Here is a 17,925-nt window from a genome sequence, read left to right on the forward strand (position 1 = left end):
AACAGACTCAAATGTGGTGAGACAATTCATGGCTTTCTCATCATGATAATGCACCCACACATTCATCCCTGTTGGTGCATGACTATTGCACAAAAAACAAAATCACTGTGCTGCCTCATCGAAATTGGTATATGTGATGAATATATGCTGACAAATGATTACAGTTTCAGAAAAATTGGATGATTTATTCAATAGAAACAGCTTAACAAATTTAGCAAATCAATGCATTCATTGGTCGACCTCTGGCCTTTATGCAAGCAGTTATTCAGCTTGACATTGACTGATAAAGAGTTGTTGGATGTCCTCTTGAGGGATATCGTGCAAAATTCTGTCCAACTGGCACTTTAGGTCATCGAAATTCAGTGACGGTTGGAGGGCCCAGCACATAATGCTCCAACATTCTCAACTGGGGAGAAATCTGGTGATCTTGCTGGCCAAGGTAGGGTTTGGCTAGCATGAAGACAAGCAGTAAAAACTCTTCACTGTGTGTCTAGGTGTACATGATCTTGCTGAAATGTAAGTCCAGGATGCCTTACCATGAAGGGCAACAAAACGAGGCGCAGAATATCATCGACATACCACTGTGGTGTAAGGGTGCCACGGATGACAAACAATGGGGTCCTTCTATGAAAAGAAAGGGCATCACAGACTATCACCCTTGGCTGGGGGGCCGTATGGTGTGCAACACGTTGCTATCCCACTGTAACCCAGGGCATCTCTAGACATGTGTTCACTAGTCATCAGGGATCAACTCAAAGTGGGACTCATCGCTGCAGGCAATTCTATGCCAGTGAACAACTTTTCCGCCTGAATACATGTCTGGAGACACTCCGGACAGTGGTGGGATACCAACCTAACTGATGCCCGCCATACAGCCAGATAATTAGGAGCGATGGTCTGGGGTGCCCTTTCTTTTCACAGCAGGACCCCTTTGGTTGTCATCCATGGCACCTTTACAGCACAGTGGTACGTCAATAATATTCTACAACTTGTATTGTTGCCCTTCATCGCAAGCCATCCTGGGCACACATTTCAGCAAAATAAGGCCACCCATGCGCAGTGAGAGCTTTTCTACAGCCTGTCTCCATGCTTGCCAAACCCATCCTTGACCATCAAGGTCACCAGATCACTCTGCAATTCAGAACATTTGAAGCATTACGGGTAGGACCCTCCAACTGTCTCGAGATTTTGACAATCTAACATACCAACTGGACAGAATTGGCACATTCCTCAGGAGGCCATCCAACAACCCTATCAATCAACACCAAGCCAAATAACTACTTGCATACAGGAATGAGGTGAACCAACATGATAGTGACTTGCTCGTTTTCTCTTGAATAAATCATATTTTTCTGGAATTGTAATCACTTTTTGTTTGTACATGTACATCACATCTACCAATTATGGTCCCACTCATATAATTCCTTCATGGTGCATTCTAACACCCCCCCCCCCCCTGCGCGCGCGTGCGCGTGTGTGTGTGTGTGTGTGTGTGTGTGTAGCCTCAGGTGCTAGTCCCACAAGATATGCAGAAGAATTTCTGATTGTAAATATCCCCCTGAATAAATATGACATTACTATGTGGATTAAGGATAGAAAAGACCCACCACGGTTTAACAACAAAATTCAGAAAATGCTGAAAAAACAGGGACTGTTGCACTCTCGGTTTTTTTAAAAAAAGATTCTGATATGTTCACAGGAAAAAATTGGTAGAAAATCGTGTGTCAAGAAAGATTAATGTGGAAAGCACACTATAACTTCCAATGTCATACATTAGAAAAAGATCTTTCCAAGAATCCTAGAAATACATACATCCTGGGAGATTGATGCCGAAGCATACCATTCCACTGCCATGCATTACCAAAAGATCTTGTCAAGAATCCTAAAAAATTCTGGCCCTACATAAAATTGCTAAGTGGATCTATTCAGTCAGACAAAGAAACAGGAATCTCTGGCACTGAAAAGCAACTGAAAGAGTTAAAAACAAATAGGTCCAAATGGAATCCCAATTCGGTTTTACAGTGAGTACTCCTTCGCACTGACTCCATACAGTTTTTTCATCGTGAATCTCTTGTCCAGTGTGGAGAGATCCAAGTGGCTCGGAAAAAGTACAGGTGGCTCCTGTGATTTAGGAAGGCCAAATAATGAACTCACAACAACAGGCACTGTTTTGCTGCTGAATCTAGAAAGAAAAGCTTCTCCTCATAAATCAACACAGATTTATAAAGCATCACTCACACAAAACTCAGTTTGCCCTTTTCTTGCAAAGTAGCTTGTGAATAATGGACAAAGGGCAACAAGCAGATCTCATATTCAAATCATTCTCTAATGTTCACATACATTAGTAGCAGTGTGGGAGCCTGGCACAATCATGTTGATTAAATATCCATACAGAACTCTTGGGCAACCCATTATTGAGTACTTTTTGAGTGTGGATCCCATCAGAACACATTAATGACGGAAACTGAAGCAATTCAGAAACCTGCTGTTAGATTTGTTACTGCTAGATTCAATCAACATGCAAATACTACAGGAAAGCTCTGTGAACTCAAACAAAAATCCCTGGAGGGAAGAAGACATTCTTTTTATGAAATAGTACTCAGAAAGTGTTGTATACATGGAAGAACCCTGGAGATACCAAAAGGTATCAGATAGATTATACAATGGCAAGACAGAGATTTAGGAACCAGGTTTTAAATTGTAAGACATTTCCAGGGGCAGATGTGGACTCTGACCACAATCTATTGGTTATGACCTGTAGATTAAAACTGAAGAAACTGCAAAAATGTGGGAAATTAAGGGGATGGGACCTGCATAAACTGAAAGAACCAGAGGTTGTACAGAGTTTCAGGGAGAGCATAAGGGAACAATTGACAGGAATGGGGGAAAGAAATACAGTAGAAGAAGAATGGGTAGCTTTGAGGGATGAAGTAGTGAAGGCAGCAGAGGATCAAGTAGGGAAAAAGACGAGGGCTAGTAGAAATCCTTGGGTAACATAAGAAATATTGAATTTAATTGATGAAAGGAGAAAATATAAAAATGCAGTAAATGAAGCAGGCAAAAAGGAATACAAATGTCGAAAAAATGAGATCGACAGGAAGTGCAAAATGGCTAAGCAGGAATAGCTAGATGACAAATGTAAGGATGTAGAGGCTTATCTCACTAGGGGTAAGATAGTTACTGCCTACAGGAAAATTAAAGAGACCTTTGGAGATAAGAGAACCACTTGTATGAACATCAAGAGCTCAGATGGAAACCCAGTTCTAAGCAAAGAAGGGAAAGCAGAAAGGTGGAAGGAGTATATAGAGGGTCTATACAAGGGCGATGCACTTGAGGACAATATTATGGAAATGGAAGAGGATGTAGATGAAGATGAAATGGGAGATATGATATTGCGTGAAGAGTTTGACAGAGCACTAAAGACGTGAGTCGAAACAAGGCCCTCGGAGTAGACAACATTCCATTGGAACTACTGACGGCCTTGGGAGAGCCAGTCCTGACAAAACTCTACCATCTGGTGAGCAAGATGTATGAGACTGGCGAAATACCCTCAGACTTCAAGAAGAATATAATAATTCCAATCCCAAAGAAAGCAGGTGTTGACAGATGTGAAAATTACCGAACAATCAGTTTAATATGCCATAGCTACAAAATACTAACACGTTTTCTTTACAGACGAATGGAAAAACTAGTAGAAGCCGACCTCGGGGAAGATCAGTTTGGATTCCGTAGAAACACTGGTGAGGCAATACTGACCCTACGACTTATCTTAGAAGAAAGATTAAGAAAAGGCAAATCTACGTTTCTAGCATTTGTAGACTTAGAGAAAGCTTTTGACAATGTTGACTGGAATACTCTCTTTCAAATTTTAAAGGTGGCAGGGGTAAAATACAGGGAGCGAAAGGCTATTTACAATTTGTACAGAAACCAGATGGCAGTTATAAGAGTCAAGGGACATGAAAGGGAAGCAGTGGTTGGGAAAGGAGTAAGACAGGGTTGTAGCCTCTCCCCGATGTTATTCAATCTGTATATTGAGCAAGCAGTAAAGGAAACAAAAGAAAAATTCGGAGTGGGTATTAAAATCCACGGAGAAGAAATAAAAACTCTGAGGTTTGCCAATGACATTCTAATTCTGTGAGAGACAGCAAAGGACTTGGAAGAGCAGTTGAATGGAATGGATAGTGTCTTGAAAGGAGGATATAAGATGAACATCAACAAAAGCAAAACGAGGATAATGGAATGTAGTCGAATTAAGTCGGGTGATGCTGAGAGAATTAGATTAGGAAATGAGACACTTAAAGTAGTAAAGGAGTTTTGCTATTTGGGGAGCAAAATAACTGATGATGGTCGAAGTAGAGAGGATATAAAATGTAGACTGGCAATGGCAAGGAAAGTGTTTCTGAAGAAGAGAAATTTGTTAACATCGAGTATAGATTTAATGTCAGGAAGTCATTTCTGAAAGTACTTGTATGGAGTGTAGCCATGTATGGAAGTGAAACATGGGCGATAAATAGTTTGGACAAGAAGAGAATAGAAGCTTTCGAAATGTGGTGCTACAGAAGAATGCTGAAGATGAGATGGGTAGATCACATAACTAATGAGGAAGTATTGAATAGGATTGGGGATAAGATGAGTTTGTGGCACAACTTGACCAGAAGAAGGGATCGGTTGGCAGGACATGTTCTGAGGCATCAAGGGATCACCAATTTGGTATTGGAGGGCAGCGTGGAGGGTAAATATCGTAGAGGGAGACCAAGATATGAATACACTAAGCAGATTCAGAAGGATGTAGGTTGCAGTATGTACTGGGAGATGAAGAAACTTGCACAGGATAGAGTAGAATGGAGAGCTGCATCAAACCAGTCTCAGGACTGAAGACCGCAACAACAATAACTCAGAAAGTTTAGAGAACCAGTATTTGTGACAGACTGTACAATGATCCTACTGCCAACAACATATATCTTGTGTGAGGACCACAAAGACAAGATAAATCAGGGCTCTTACAGAAGCATGTAGGGAGTCATTCCTCCCTTGCTCTATTTGTGATTGGAACAGGAAAGTAAATGACTAAAAATGGTTCAAATGGCTCTGTGCACTGTGGGACTTAACATCTGAGGTCATACGTCCCCTAGAACTTAGAACTACTTAAACCTACCTAACCAATAACTCAGAAAGTTTAGAGAACCAGTATTTGTGAGAGACTGTACAATGATCCTACTGCCAACAACATATATCTTGTGTGAGGACCACAAAGACAAGATAAATCAGGGCTCTTACAGAAGCATGTAGGGAGTCATTCCTCCCTTGCTCTATTTGTGATTGGAACAGGAAAGTAAATGACTAAAAATGGTTCAAATGGCTCTGTGCACTGTGGGACTTAACATCTGAGGTCATACGTCCCCTAGAACTTAGAACTACTTAAACCTACCTAACCTAAGGACATCACACACATCCATGCCCGAGGCAGGATTCGAACCTGTGATCGCAGCGGTCGTGGGCTTCCAGACTGGAGCGCCTAGAACTGCTCAGCCACTGCGGCCGGCACTAAAAATGGTAAAGGGTACCCGCATCACACATTGTATGGTGGCTTTTGGAGTATGTACGTATATGTAGATCATGTTTTAACATTAGCAGAGAGGTAAAGGTACTAGGTTCACATCCTAGACCAGCACACAATTTTACTCTGCAAGGAAGTTTCAAAACAGTGCACAGTCCTCTGCAGAGTTAAAGATTCATACTGGTAGTTGAAGTGGTTGTCTTCCTTTGGATATAGTTGCTAAGGAGGAGTAAATAACAACTGGCATTAAATGTGGAAACAGATTCATAAGTTAGAGTACACATATATCAAAATGTCAAACACACAATCAAGTCCAAATCTGCAGGCAGTGTTGCCAATGAAGTACAACACGTAGTCATTTCAGTGGGACCTGACCAGTGTCTCCAGGAAACACTGATGGTTGCCTGATGTGCAGCTGACTTTCTTCTGTTTTGGAATCAAACTGTCACCTGAATATATGGCTTTTAGAAGTGATGTACTGCTTGCATTCCAGTTCCTGTCTGTGTAGGTAACAGCTTTTTGTTGCCTAATTAGGACCACAGTGATGTGGATGTTTTGAAGCTCCCAGCATCTCTACCAAACAATATCACATCAAAACAACAATCAAGTCCAAATCCGAAGGGTTGGGTTGCCAATGAATTACATCATTTAGCACTGGAAGCACATCAATTTCTGACACCAACATACAGCCAGAACAGAACTGACTTACCGGATGGAGAATGCAGCTATTTATATGAACACTGGATATTTCATAATGCTGATATTTATACAAACATAACAAACATAAGATATTTCAAGAACCTTCCAGAAACGATAAATACTAAATAACAAATAATTGTTGGTTGTTTGGTCTGAACTGGTGACCTGCAGCACTTCAGTCATCAACACTAACCACTACGCCACTTCATGCAATACAGCTTGCAGTAGTATTTCTTGAACTTGGTAAACCATGAATTTCAGATTATGAAGGAAAGAGGAAAAATGGGTGCAGCCTATAAAAATAAAAGAGAAATAAAATAGAAACTATGATTTTAAGGTTTATATTTTACATATGTCTTAAAGTATAAACAGCTGTGGCAGCACAATGAATTACACGTAAAAAATTATAAAATGAGATTTGTGGAGCATTTGATGGAAGCCTTGACACAAGTGACTAATTTCACAATAGTTACTGTTTTGAGTAAATTAAAGAATCAATACTCAACTAGTTTCTCTTTTTTGGAGAAATAGTGTTTAACAGTCACATTTTTGAAGTGTGCCAAGATTATTCATGGTTGCATCACAATGAAGCAAGAACTGATTGATGTAAGATTTCATTGTTCTTCTAACAAGTGAATCTGTTACGGTGGCAAACTAAATATGTGCTGCTTTTTGTTGGGCATAAAAGGTGTTAGTGAAGTCATGCAGAGAAGACAATTACAATAGGATTCAGTTTCCATTTTGTAAATGGTATTTGAAAATAATGAGCTTATTAAATCTCTTGTTCCTGTTTTCAACCAATTTGTCAATTTTAAAACAATGTATCCTTTAAATTGTAGGAGTGACAATGTAGTCTTCAGGCACTGGAATTGCGACCGTAAACAGACGAGGAAGCAGCAAAATGCTAGCTGTGTATTTCAAATATGTCAATACAGCAAAAGCAAAGTCTAAACCATGCCACAGAGCTGCCTTTGCACAGAAGATTGCTCATCTCATTGTCCTTCATGAAATTCACACCACCCTGGCCTGAACTGGACATTCACTTGGTGCTATTTTTGCACCAATCTTGGCTGTATTCCTCTGTTACTGTAATCGTTTGGTGTGCAGAGTGCACAGAGAAAACTTTCCAATACAGGCGAAGAATGCACTGTTCTGACTGGCCGAAACACCAATAAATAAAATAAAAGATAGTTTCAGGAGTAATATTTTAAACATACAAGCTTAGATATATTGCATACAGTTTATCACAAACAACATGTTGTTGGAAAAATGCTAACATTGATACTGGACTTGAAAACTGTAGCACACACATTTTGTGATATGGTGTTTTCATTGCCCTATAAAAAAGATCCCTGAGTGGATAACTGTTGCAGTCAAGCATTTAAAACTTTGATTCCATCTCTACTCAATGGCAAACAGAATGATCCTGTTTTCAGGAATTTTTAACTATCTCTTAATTTTGAATTACCCAATTTTTTTCTTTTTTTTGTGCTAGTTCCTATATCTGATGCCTCTGCTTAAATTTCTCATCTCAGTTTCTCTTCATCTTATTTGTGACTCATTAACCACTCTATTTTCTACAGATCTGTTGTAAATTCTCTGTTTTATCTAAAATATTGTCCTTAGTATGACATTATAAACTTCCAAACTCTCCTATTTTGCTGTATTCTATTCTTGGCCTGGGACTACAAACCAGCTTTAACCCTTTTAGTGGCAAATATGATCTCATCGTGATCCAGATTTTCGGCAAAAAATGCCAGTAATGATCTGATCGTGATACCCTTCTCATTCATTTTTTCCGCGCTTGAAGGCAAAGTTGTTAGTATTTCCTAGCCAAGACGCAAAAGAAGGTCAAAGGCAAAGCATATTGATCTTCTTTTTGATAGTCAGTGCGATATTTCGAGTAAAATAAACTTCTCTGGTGTTGTTTATTTACCGAGTATTTCGCGGCAGCATAGTGTCATCAAGTAAGAAGTTGCAGTTTGATACGAGTGATTAAGACAATAATATGATAAGTAGTGGAAGTGAAGATGAATTTGCAGGATTTGCAGAAAGTGAATTGGATTATGAGATGTCAGGTGGAGAAGAGGACTTGTTGTTTTCTTCTTCAAGTGATGATTGTGCATCAGCAAATGACGACGACAACGACCAAACACAACTGAACTGCAGTGCAAATACTTTTGTTGAAATAATGGATGGGGCATCAGATAATCCGCCCCGTCCAAGCTTTGTGTATGCAGAAGTATGAGGCCCTAAACATATACCAGCAAACGCCGCACCAATAGATTTTTTTCAATTTGATCTTCTCACAGCAGCTCCTTACGATTATGGTGACTGAGACTAACAGATACGCTCGCCAGGTGATTAAGTCAATGCATTTATCGCCAAATATGAGAATCAAACAGTGGCAACCAAGAAATGTAGCAGAAATTAGGGCTTTTATAGCAGTTATTTTGAATATGGGACTGATAAAAAAACCGACAATTTTTAGTTATTGGTCAACTGATGCAAACCTGTTGACACCGTGGTTTTCGCAAATGTTTTCATGCAACAGGTTTCAGTTGTTGCTGTGGTTCTTACATTTTGTAGACAATTCGAAACTTCACCCTCCTGGTCATCCATTATATGATCCAACAGCCAAATTTCAAGTGTTGGTGGATATTGCCAACAATGTTTTCCGTCGCTACTACACTCCACACCAGCAAATGAGTGTTGATGTAAGTCTTGTTGGGACAAAGGCGCACTCACAGCTAATCCAGTACCTTCCCAATAAACATCATCACAGACGGGGAGTCAAAGTTTGGATGCTGTGTGATTCAGTAGTAAATTACTGCCTAGGGTTTTATGCATACCATGGTGCAAAAAGTGTTGATGACAAAAACAAAATAAAAGAGAATGGCCTGGGATATGTAGACGTCATGAAACTAATAGCTCTTGGGAGCCATATGCAAAAAGGTTACCATGTGTTTTGCAATAACTTTTTTACATCTATTCCTCTGGCAGAAAAGCTGTATTCAGTCGACACTTATCTAACAGGAACAATTAGAAGAAACAGAAAGTTTCTGCCACATGGTCTTCTGTTGAATTATGCTGTAGGTCGGCTAAAGTTTTTCAAGAAATCTTTTATACTTCTCTGTGGCTTCAAACAGAAGAAATCACAAAGAAATCCAGTCCTCCTTGGGAGTACATCATCCTCTGCTACATCATCAGAAAAGACAATTCGCAGTAGACAGTCGGTCAAGAAACCAGATGTAATTTTTGAATATAATAAGTATATGGGTGGTATTGACTCATCTGATATGATGGCATACTGCTATTTAGATGAGAGGAGGACTGTCACGATGTGGAAGAAGATAGTGTTCAGCATAATTGCCAGGATGTTGCTGAATGCATATGTTTTGTATAAGGAAAGCCTAAATCCCAGCAACAAACCACTGACACGGTTGAAATTTAACAGCATAGTCATTTGCAAACTTTCTCAACAGTGGTTTCAGGCAAGGACTGCAAACACAAGTGCAATAGATATAAATGTACCTGCTCCAACAGTATATGGTGTAGAGACTCTTCCGGGGAGAAAGGAACGCTACTGTAGTGTTTGTTCTACGAAGGATAAGAAACGGCATTCACAAACAGTATGTGTTTGTTGCAAGAAAGGACTGCATCCTTCATGTGTTGGTCAGCATGTGTGCAAGTAGTTGTCATAACTGCAACCTCACAATTGTCAGTGATTTATGATTGAAGAACTGAGAACACGTTCAGAGCAAAACAAGGTTTTGCGGCTTTGGGAGATGAAATTGCGTAACCTCAGTACTGTGTGCCATTAAGGAGAGTACGAATGTGTGGAAGACCTCCATGCAGCCCTCTCGCAGGGAGTCTGGTTTTCTATCGCCTCCGCATTGGGTCCACTTGGGTGACACATGGCTACCTCCTGCATCATGATGACCCACCTCAGTGTCAGTGCGGTGCCCAGCTGACAATGGCCCATATTTTGGTGAGCTGTCCTTCTTTGGCTGCCCTGCAATGGACTCTTCCATTACTGGAATCGTTGCCATTAATTTTAGCTGGGTACTGAGGTTACGCAATTTCGTCTCCCAAAGCCGCAAAACCTTGTGGCGTAGTATTGAATGCAGGTCAGTTGCAGAGAACCCTATCTCCATAAGCAGTTTCTGTATAGCCTGTTTGGCCAGCCTGACGGCAAATTTGTTGCCTGGGATTCCGACATGACCTGGGGTCTAGACAAACACCAGTGAACAACTGGACTGTTCCAGGGGATAGATGGACTCCTGGGTGGTTGCTACCAAAGGATGATGAGGGTAGCACTGGGTGATAGCTTGTAGGCTGCTCAAGGAGTTTAGTACACAGAAGAAATGACTCCCCAAGGGATGAACGGATGTGCTCAAGAGCACGAGATATAGCCACCAGCTCGGCAGTGAAAGTACTGCACCCATCAGGCAAGGAATGCTGTTCAATATGACTTCCATGAACGTGAAGCCGAAATGATCATCAGCCATTGAGCCATCAGTGTAAACCACTTCATGGCCTCGGTAAATGTCAAGAATCAAGAGAAAGTGGCAGCAGAGAGCGGTGGGGTTAACTGAGTCCTTAGGGATACGGGAAAGGTCCAGGCAAAGCCGCGGCGTAGGTGTACGCGAATGGACCTCAAGTATAGGTGGTAAAGGCAAGGACTCCAGTTCAGAAAGAAGGGATCAGACACAAACTGCAATTGGAGGCCCTGACCTGGCCAATGGGGAAGATGAACCGCCATGGGTGGGAAATGGAGACAGTAATTCGGATGCGCAGCAGAACTATGAACATGTGAAGCTTAACTGGCCAGCAGTTGTGCACACCTAACTTGCAATGGAGAGACTCCGGGTGCAATCTGCAAGGAATTTGAGATGCATAATAGACTATATGGTACAAGATGAGATTAGGGTTCAATGTCCCATCGACAATGAGATCATTGGAGATGGAGCACATCATCAGATTTTTTTTTAAGGATGAGGAAAGAATTCGGTTGTGCCTTTCAAAGGAACCATGCCAGCACTCATCTGAAGCAATTTAGGGAAATGATGGAAAGCCTAATTCTGTGTGGTTGGATGTCGATTTGAACCATCAGTCTCCTGAAGGCGAGACCATTGTGCTAAGCAATGCGCCACCTTGCCCAGTACAACACAAGATTGGCCTACAAATTAAATATATTAGGTCACACACAAATCCATGGCAGCAATGTTGTACAGTGGGATGAAAGTGTGCATTCATAGTGCAGCATTGGAGGCCTTAGGAATGAAGAATAGTTCTAAGCATAGGGATCCAGAATGGTCAACAAAGGATATTGAGGAAATGGTGAAAGAGGACAACAACTGTAGCAAAGTGGTTAAGTAGACAAGACAGTGAGGATAAGAAGTGCTATGCAAGATGCAGCAGAGAGGTTATAAAATAAGTTTCAGGAGCAAAACAGGTGATGTGGGACAAAAAATGTGAGGAGATCTGTAGGTATATGGAAGAGACCAAAGTAAGATATGCCTGCGTGTCCCAATAATTAGAATACAGCAGTGGAAGAAGTATTACAAAAAGCTACTGAGTGAGAATAGAAATCAGTACAAACAGGCAGAGTATCAGCTGAGAGATGCAGATAATGTGAATATGGAACTAGTGATGCAGAATGAGGCAGGAAAGATTGTCAAATGGCACCGTGATCCTTTAATAAACTGACAAGGAATGGTGAGGAGCTACCAGAGGATTCTAATATTTCAATAATAATTTCTATTTACAAAAAAGAAAGCAACAGGGTTGTGATAATTACAGAGGCATGAGTGTAACTAGCTCAACAAGAAGATTGAGAATCAGAACTGGAACAGAAATTGTAGACACTGAAGAAGACAGTGGATATAGAGCAAGCATATTGTGTATTGATAATATAGTCTCCCTATGCTAGTTGATAGAAATAAATATATGAAAGAAATTTGAAGACACATATAGTGTTCAAAGATGTTGAAAAAGCATATGACAACGTCCCATTAACCAAGTTGTTCTAAGCACTGAAACTATATGCCACGGACCCATTCCATGTAAGCAGCACATATAACAGACATACGGATGTGCACAGATGAATATGGGTACGATATTTCAATCATTTAAAATATCTCTAAATTGTTTAAAATAAAGGACTGAAACAAGGCTGCTGTTTAAAATACATCTGGAAAAATAAATGCACTATAATGGGAATTCAGTTTGAAGACCACAACGTGAGATCACAGATGACCAGATGCTGGTTGCCACCTATGAAGAAAATATCTCCTCTATGGTGAGAAAATTAATAGACGAATATGGTAAATGGGGACTGAAGATGAATATCAAGAAGAGAGAATGCTTAACCAATGGAACACGATCAATAGATCTTGAAATCTCAGAAATGTAACCATTGATAGTTGTGGAAGTTAGCACAACAGTAAAGGGAGCATAATTAATACACATGGACATATGAAGATGACTCGGGAAACAGACTGAGCTCAAGGAGGAGAGTAATATCAAAACTGCATTCCCTTTTGTGGTCCAGAAAAACTGGATTAAAAACGGAACTTAATATACATAAAGTCACTATGACAATTACCATCAACAGTTTGGTGTGCTGTACAATTATGGAGAACTGCAAGAAGATAAAAACTGTAGAAATAGACTTTCTAAAACATGCATCAAGGACCTCCCATTTGAAACACAGAACAAATAAGTATACCATAATGGCTGAAATAGAACACAGACACCTGTTTTGGTTTTGGATACCTAATTAGAAAGGGGCAGGAAAGAATACCCAAAAATTCATTTGAATATTGAGCAACTAACAGAAAGCGCAGAGGAAGATCACAACTTAAGTGGATTCAAAAGAGAGAAAGGAGTATGAGGAATAGAAATCTGACCATTGCATACATACAAAATGGGTTAGCAATGGGGCTGAGATGCAGGATGCGGCAGAAACTGTAGGACCCCCACCAATATTTTCATAATTTCTTCAATAAATCTTATCTCTAGGTGGAATATTCAAATTGGTTTTTATTTTCTGTCATTAGCATAATGCCAGCTTTTTTATCTTCATAATGAACAACTAATATCACCCAACAACTTCAATCCCTTTTCCTTCTTCGTTAATTCCTATTTTTCCAGCACTCTTTCATCTTTTCCCAATATCATCTTTTTATTTCTTTTGTCTATGCCATTTCTGATTGTTGACTTCTGAATATTTGTTATCATTTGTTTGGTACTGGTGCCGAAAGAAGATTAAACTACACTTTTCTATATTCTGCTAGATATCCTCATTATTTCTTATTTTCCAGCCATCTGTAGTTTGTATTGCATCCACTATTTTTCTAATAATACATCTTTTAAGTATCTATATTCTGAGCAGCTTAAGCATTCACATGCAAACAAACATCATGGTCTTACTACTGTGCTCTAGTGTTGTACTTTTCTATTCCTAGTTGTGCTTTACTTGTTGAAATTTTTGTTAAACCATATGCTCCTTCCAATAATATAAAATTCACCATGGAATAACAACAATATCAAAAGCATAAATCGCTACTCACAACATAGAGGCGGCACTGAGTCGCATACAGGCACAATGAAAAAGATTGCTAAATATCTAAGCTGCTTTTGGAGAAGAAAGTCCTCCTCCTGAAACAGAAACAAACACACACACACACACACACACACACACACACACACACACACACACACAATCACAAAAGCATGACTCTTTCTCACACATGAAAGCTTAAATGTTTAACAGTCTTTTTCATTGTGTCTGTCTGTGACTCAATGCCTCCTCTGTGTGGGGAGTAGAAATCTATCCTTTTTAGAGCACTGTTAATCAAATGTTATTTCCATTTTATTAATTACTGAAAATTTTTCTAATCATTTCTGCTGTATGGTTTAAATCTGTTAACTCATTCTATTTTACATATTTGTGTTTCCATCCATTTGTGCCCATTCTATATTATAAACCAAAGTTGGATGAGAACTGATGTTCATATGATTTTCTACTTCCATCACATGACTGTGGCTCCATATTTTACATCAAATGTCACTACACAGATATACAGAAATAGCAAAATATATGTATTTCTAATTATAAATTTTACATTACTGTGCATAATGATTTGTATACATGAAAAAACATAGCCCAGAACATTTGCAACATACCCTTTCATTCCAGGCCACAGATGTTACAGAGTTTCCATCACCCGTAAGGTCACACAGTCTTGTAACTTGGCTTGTACAGGCAGACCATAGGTAAACACAGCTACCGAGCCCAACACTTAGTACATTTTGTGAAGACCAGTCAACTAAATTGAGATAGAAGTCATCCTGCAACTCTGGAGCATCCAGAACCTAGAACAAAGTTACGTGTTTGTGTAATGAATGTTCTACTACCTTATAGTTTTCAACACTACAGTTCTACTTGAAGAACTACGTCCTTTCCTGATGCTGAGGCACAATATGACAAAAAGAACAACACAATTTGTTAAGCAATAAAAAACTTCTCAAGATACAAAGCCTAGTATATAAAAAGGTAAATATACCACCTTAACTGCAATAGTAAATGATAGTTACAACACATGAATTATAATTGTCTATGGTCTTATGATGATACTACATTTTTTAATGGACTGATTTTCATTTTTTTACAGCCACCTTTACTCCCGTACAAGAAGGTAATGGAACATGACATATATCCAGTCAGATTACATAATGTCATTTAAATCTCTGATGACAAGTGCTTTCAAATAAACAAAAAAGGAAAGCAACACAGCATTTCATTAGGATATACCAGGTGCAAAAGTATGAAACCAGATTTTCCCTATAGATGGTGCTTGCTGTCAGTGTAGGACCCACGAGACCGTGTCTGCAGTGCATTTTTGCTTCCTGTAACGGCTGACGACGAATGTCAGCACACAATAGCCCAAGTTCCGTACATCGGAATCTCTTTCAAACCAATAAACATGTCGAGTTTTGTGCATACGAATTACAATATGTGGACAGCATTGATTTTCTGTTATCACTTGACAAAAACTGCTGCAGAATCAAATTGTATGCTTGTAGAAGTTTTTAGCGAACATGCTCTTGGGGGAAGATAAGTGTTTCAAGTGGTTCAAAAAATTCAAAAGTGGTGATTTTGAAGTGAGAAACGACAAGCATGGGAAACCACCAAAAAAGTTTGAAGACAATGAGTTGTGGGCCTTATTGGATGAAGATGATACTCAAACTCAACAGGAACTCATGGAAAAATTGAATGTGATGCAGAAAGCAGTTCTCTTTGGTTGAAAGCTATGGAAAAGATGCAGAAACTGGGAAAATGGGTTCCGCATGAACTGAATGAAAGACAGCAAGCAAATAGAAAGACCACTTGTGAAATGCTGCTCACCAGATACAAAAGGAAGTCATTTCTCCATCGAATAGTGACAGGTGATGAAAAATGGATATATTTTGAGAATCCTAAGTGTCGTATATTATGGGTGATTCCAAGCAACCCATCTAAATCCACTACAAGACAAAATTTTTTTGGAAAGGAGACAATGCTCTGTAGGATCACTACCAACAGCAAATGATTGATTTAAATCAAGCATTATGCGAAACATGATTGGAATATGGAAAAAAGGCAACACAAAGTCATTTGTTCCATAATAATGCCCCATCACACACAGCAAAACGGGTCCGGGAAATGATCGAGACATTTAGTTGGGAAATATTAGGGTATGCGCCTTGTTCGCCAGACTTGACTCCATCCAATTATCATCTATTTGCATCACTGGGACACGCTCTTGCTGAACAACACTTCAATTCATATGAAAATCTATGAAAATAGCTCACTGAATGGTTCGCTTAAAAACAAGAAATGTTTTTTTGGCGTGGTATTCATAGCCTGCCAGAGAGGTGGGAGAAAAGTTTAAATAGCAATGGAGATTATTTACAATAAAATATTGTTTATCAGTTTCAAACAACAGACATGTATTTACTGCAAGCAAATTTTGGTTTCATACTTCTACAGCTGATATATGTGTAATAACTATTTATACGGCTACATGTATGACTTATGTTTTTCCTTGTATGAAGCTGACAGATCCCATACCATCATAAAATGATCCTCGAACAAGTAAATGAGTATACTACGAGGGTAATCCCAAAAGTAAGGTCTCCGATTTTTTTTATAATTACATAGACCTGTTTATTTCTACAATTGTTTATATCAGTTTACGGCTTGAACATTTAGCTATTTTTCGACATAATCACCATTTCTGTCGATGCATTTTTGTAGATGCTGTGGCAGTTTTTGTATGCCCATGTCATACCAGCTCGCCGCCATGCTGTTCAGAAAGTTATGAACTGGCGTGATTGTTGCTTGGTCTCAGGTGTAAAGTGGTATGCCCATGTTTCGTCACCCATGACAATTGAATCCATAAAGTTGTCCTGTTCGGCTGTGAGGCAGTGAAAAATGCGTGGGAAGCATCAACTTGTTGCTGCATGTGGTGCTCAGTCAGTATGCGTGGCACCCATCTTGCACATACCTTCCAGTAGTTCAATGTTTCCTTTAAAATTCTGTAAGTGGTGCTTTGGGAAACCTCAGCAACCAACGTGCAGAGATCATCCAGGGTGATCCGCCGGTCTTCACGCATGCTTTGCTCAACCTTCAACACTGACTCCTCAGAAATTGACGGTCTCCCGCACCTTTGTTCATAATGAATTTTGGTCTGACCAACTGCAAACTCTCTACACCACTTACGAACATTTTTGACATCCAAGCATGACTCACCATACACTTCCGTCAACTGGCGATGGATTTCAATCGGCGCAGTGCCCTTTGCGTTCAAAAACTGAATAACTGCACGCAGTTCGCACTTGGCGGTAACATCCAATGGGAGCTCCATTCTCAACTGCTGCCAAGCCAAGACTGAGCGCCTCAGCACAGCGTGCACATGTTTACACACAGTGTGTGAAGCACTCTTCATAACAGTGTGACCAGCTGCCACACAGACAGAGTTCTGTACTTTAAAAAAATAGGGGACCTTACTTCTGGGATTACCCTCGTATATTACAGTAATAAAAGCTGACAGCAGCACTAGTTTTTGGAACAGCATAATTAATTGCTGTGTCAAAAGAGTTGAAGTATACGAGTAAACAGAATCATTCAAGATTGTTACCTAGCACACCAGGTTCTTTTTCTTTATAGTTAGAAGGTTTTACACAGACAAAAAGAAGAAGATCACCACTACTACTTTTTGAACAGTATTCTGCCTATTAGTGGAAGCAGACACATTATTTTTGACACTGGAAGCCTATATCAACAATGATGAAACTGAGATGGATCATTTATACAGCAGAATCTGGAATACTGAATTTTCACTACAACATTTATGCAATAATTTGTGGTAATGGATTTCAACAGTTCTTAAAAAGTCAAAGATGTGAAACAGTAAGTAAAATCTCATAAAATAAAATTAAATTGATATCTGGGTACAAGGTAATCGAGCTGTTTTCCAACATGCTATGACTACACATTACACGTTCAAAACATGCGTTTTTGAGAGCTCATCCTTTGTGCTCACTCATAAAAAAGCAAAAATCAATGAGCACGTTGAATTAAAACCAAAAACATCACAACAGCTAAGTGGTTCAAGCAT

At 39.5% G+C, this 17,925-nt stretch overlaps 1 protein-coding gene across 5 annotated transcripts in view; it reads right to left on the reverse strand.

Annotated features, from left to right (window-relative positions):
- Positions 1 to 17,925, reverse strand: part of LOC126299308 (fizzy-related protein homolog) — a 96,189-nt gene that overhangs the window by 35,678 nt on the left and 42,586 nt on the right. For all 5 annotated transcript variants that reach the window (XM_049991112.1, XM_049991113.1, XM_049991110.1 and 2 more), the window contains exon 6: positions 14,450 to 14,638. In XM_049991112.1, coding sequence (XP_049847069.1) covers positions 14,450 to 14,638 — 189 coding nt within the window. The remainder of the gene's footprint in view (positions 1 to 14,449; positions 14,639 to 17,925) is intronic.

Source organism: Schistocerca gregaria, chromosome X (genome assembly GCF_023897955.1).
Source record: "Schistocerca gregaria isolate iqSchGreg1 chromosome X, iqSchGreg1.2, whole genome shotgun sequence".
Lineage (NCBI taxonomy): Eukaryota > Metazoa > Arthropoda > Insecta > Orthoptera > Acrididae > Schistocerca > Schistocerca gregaria.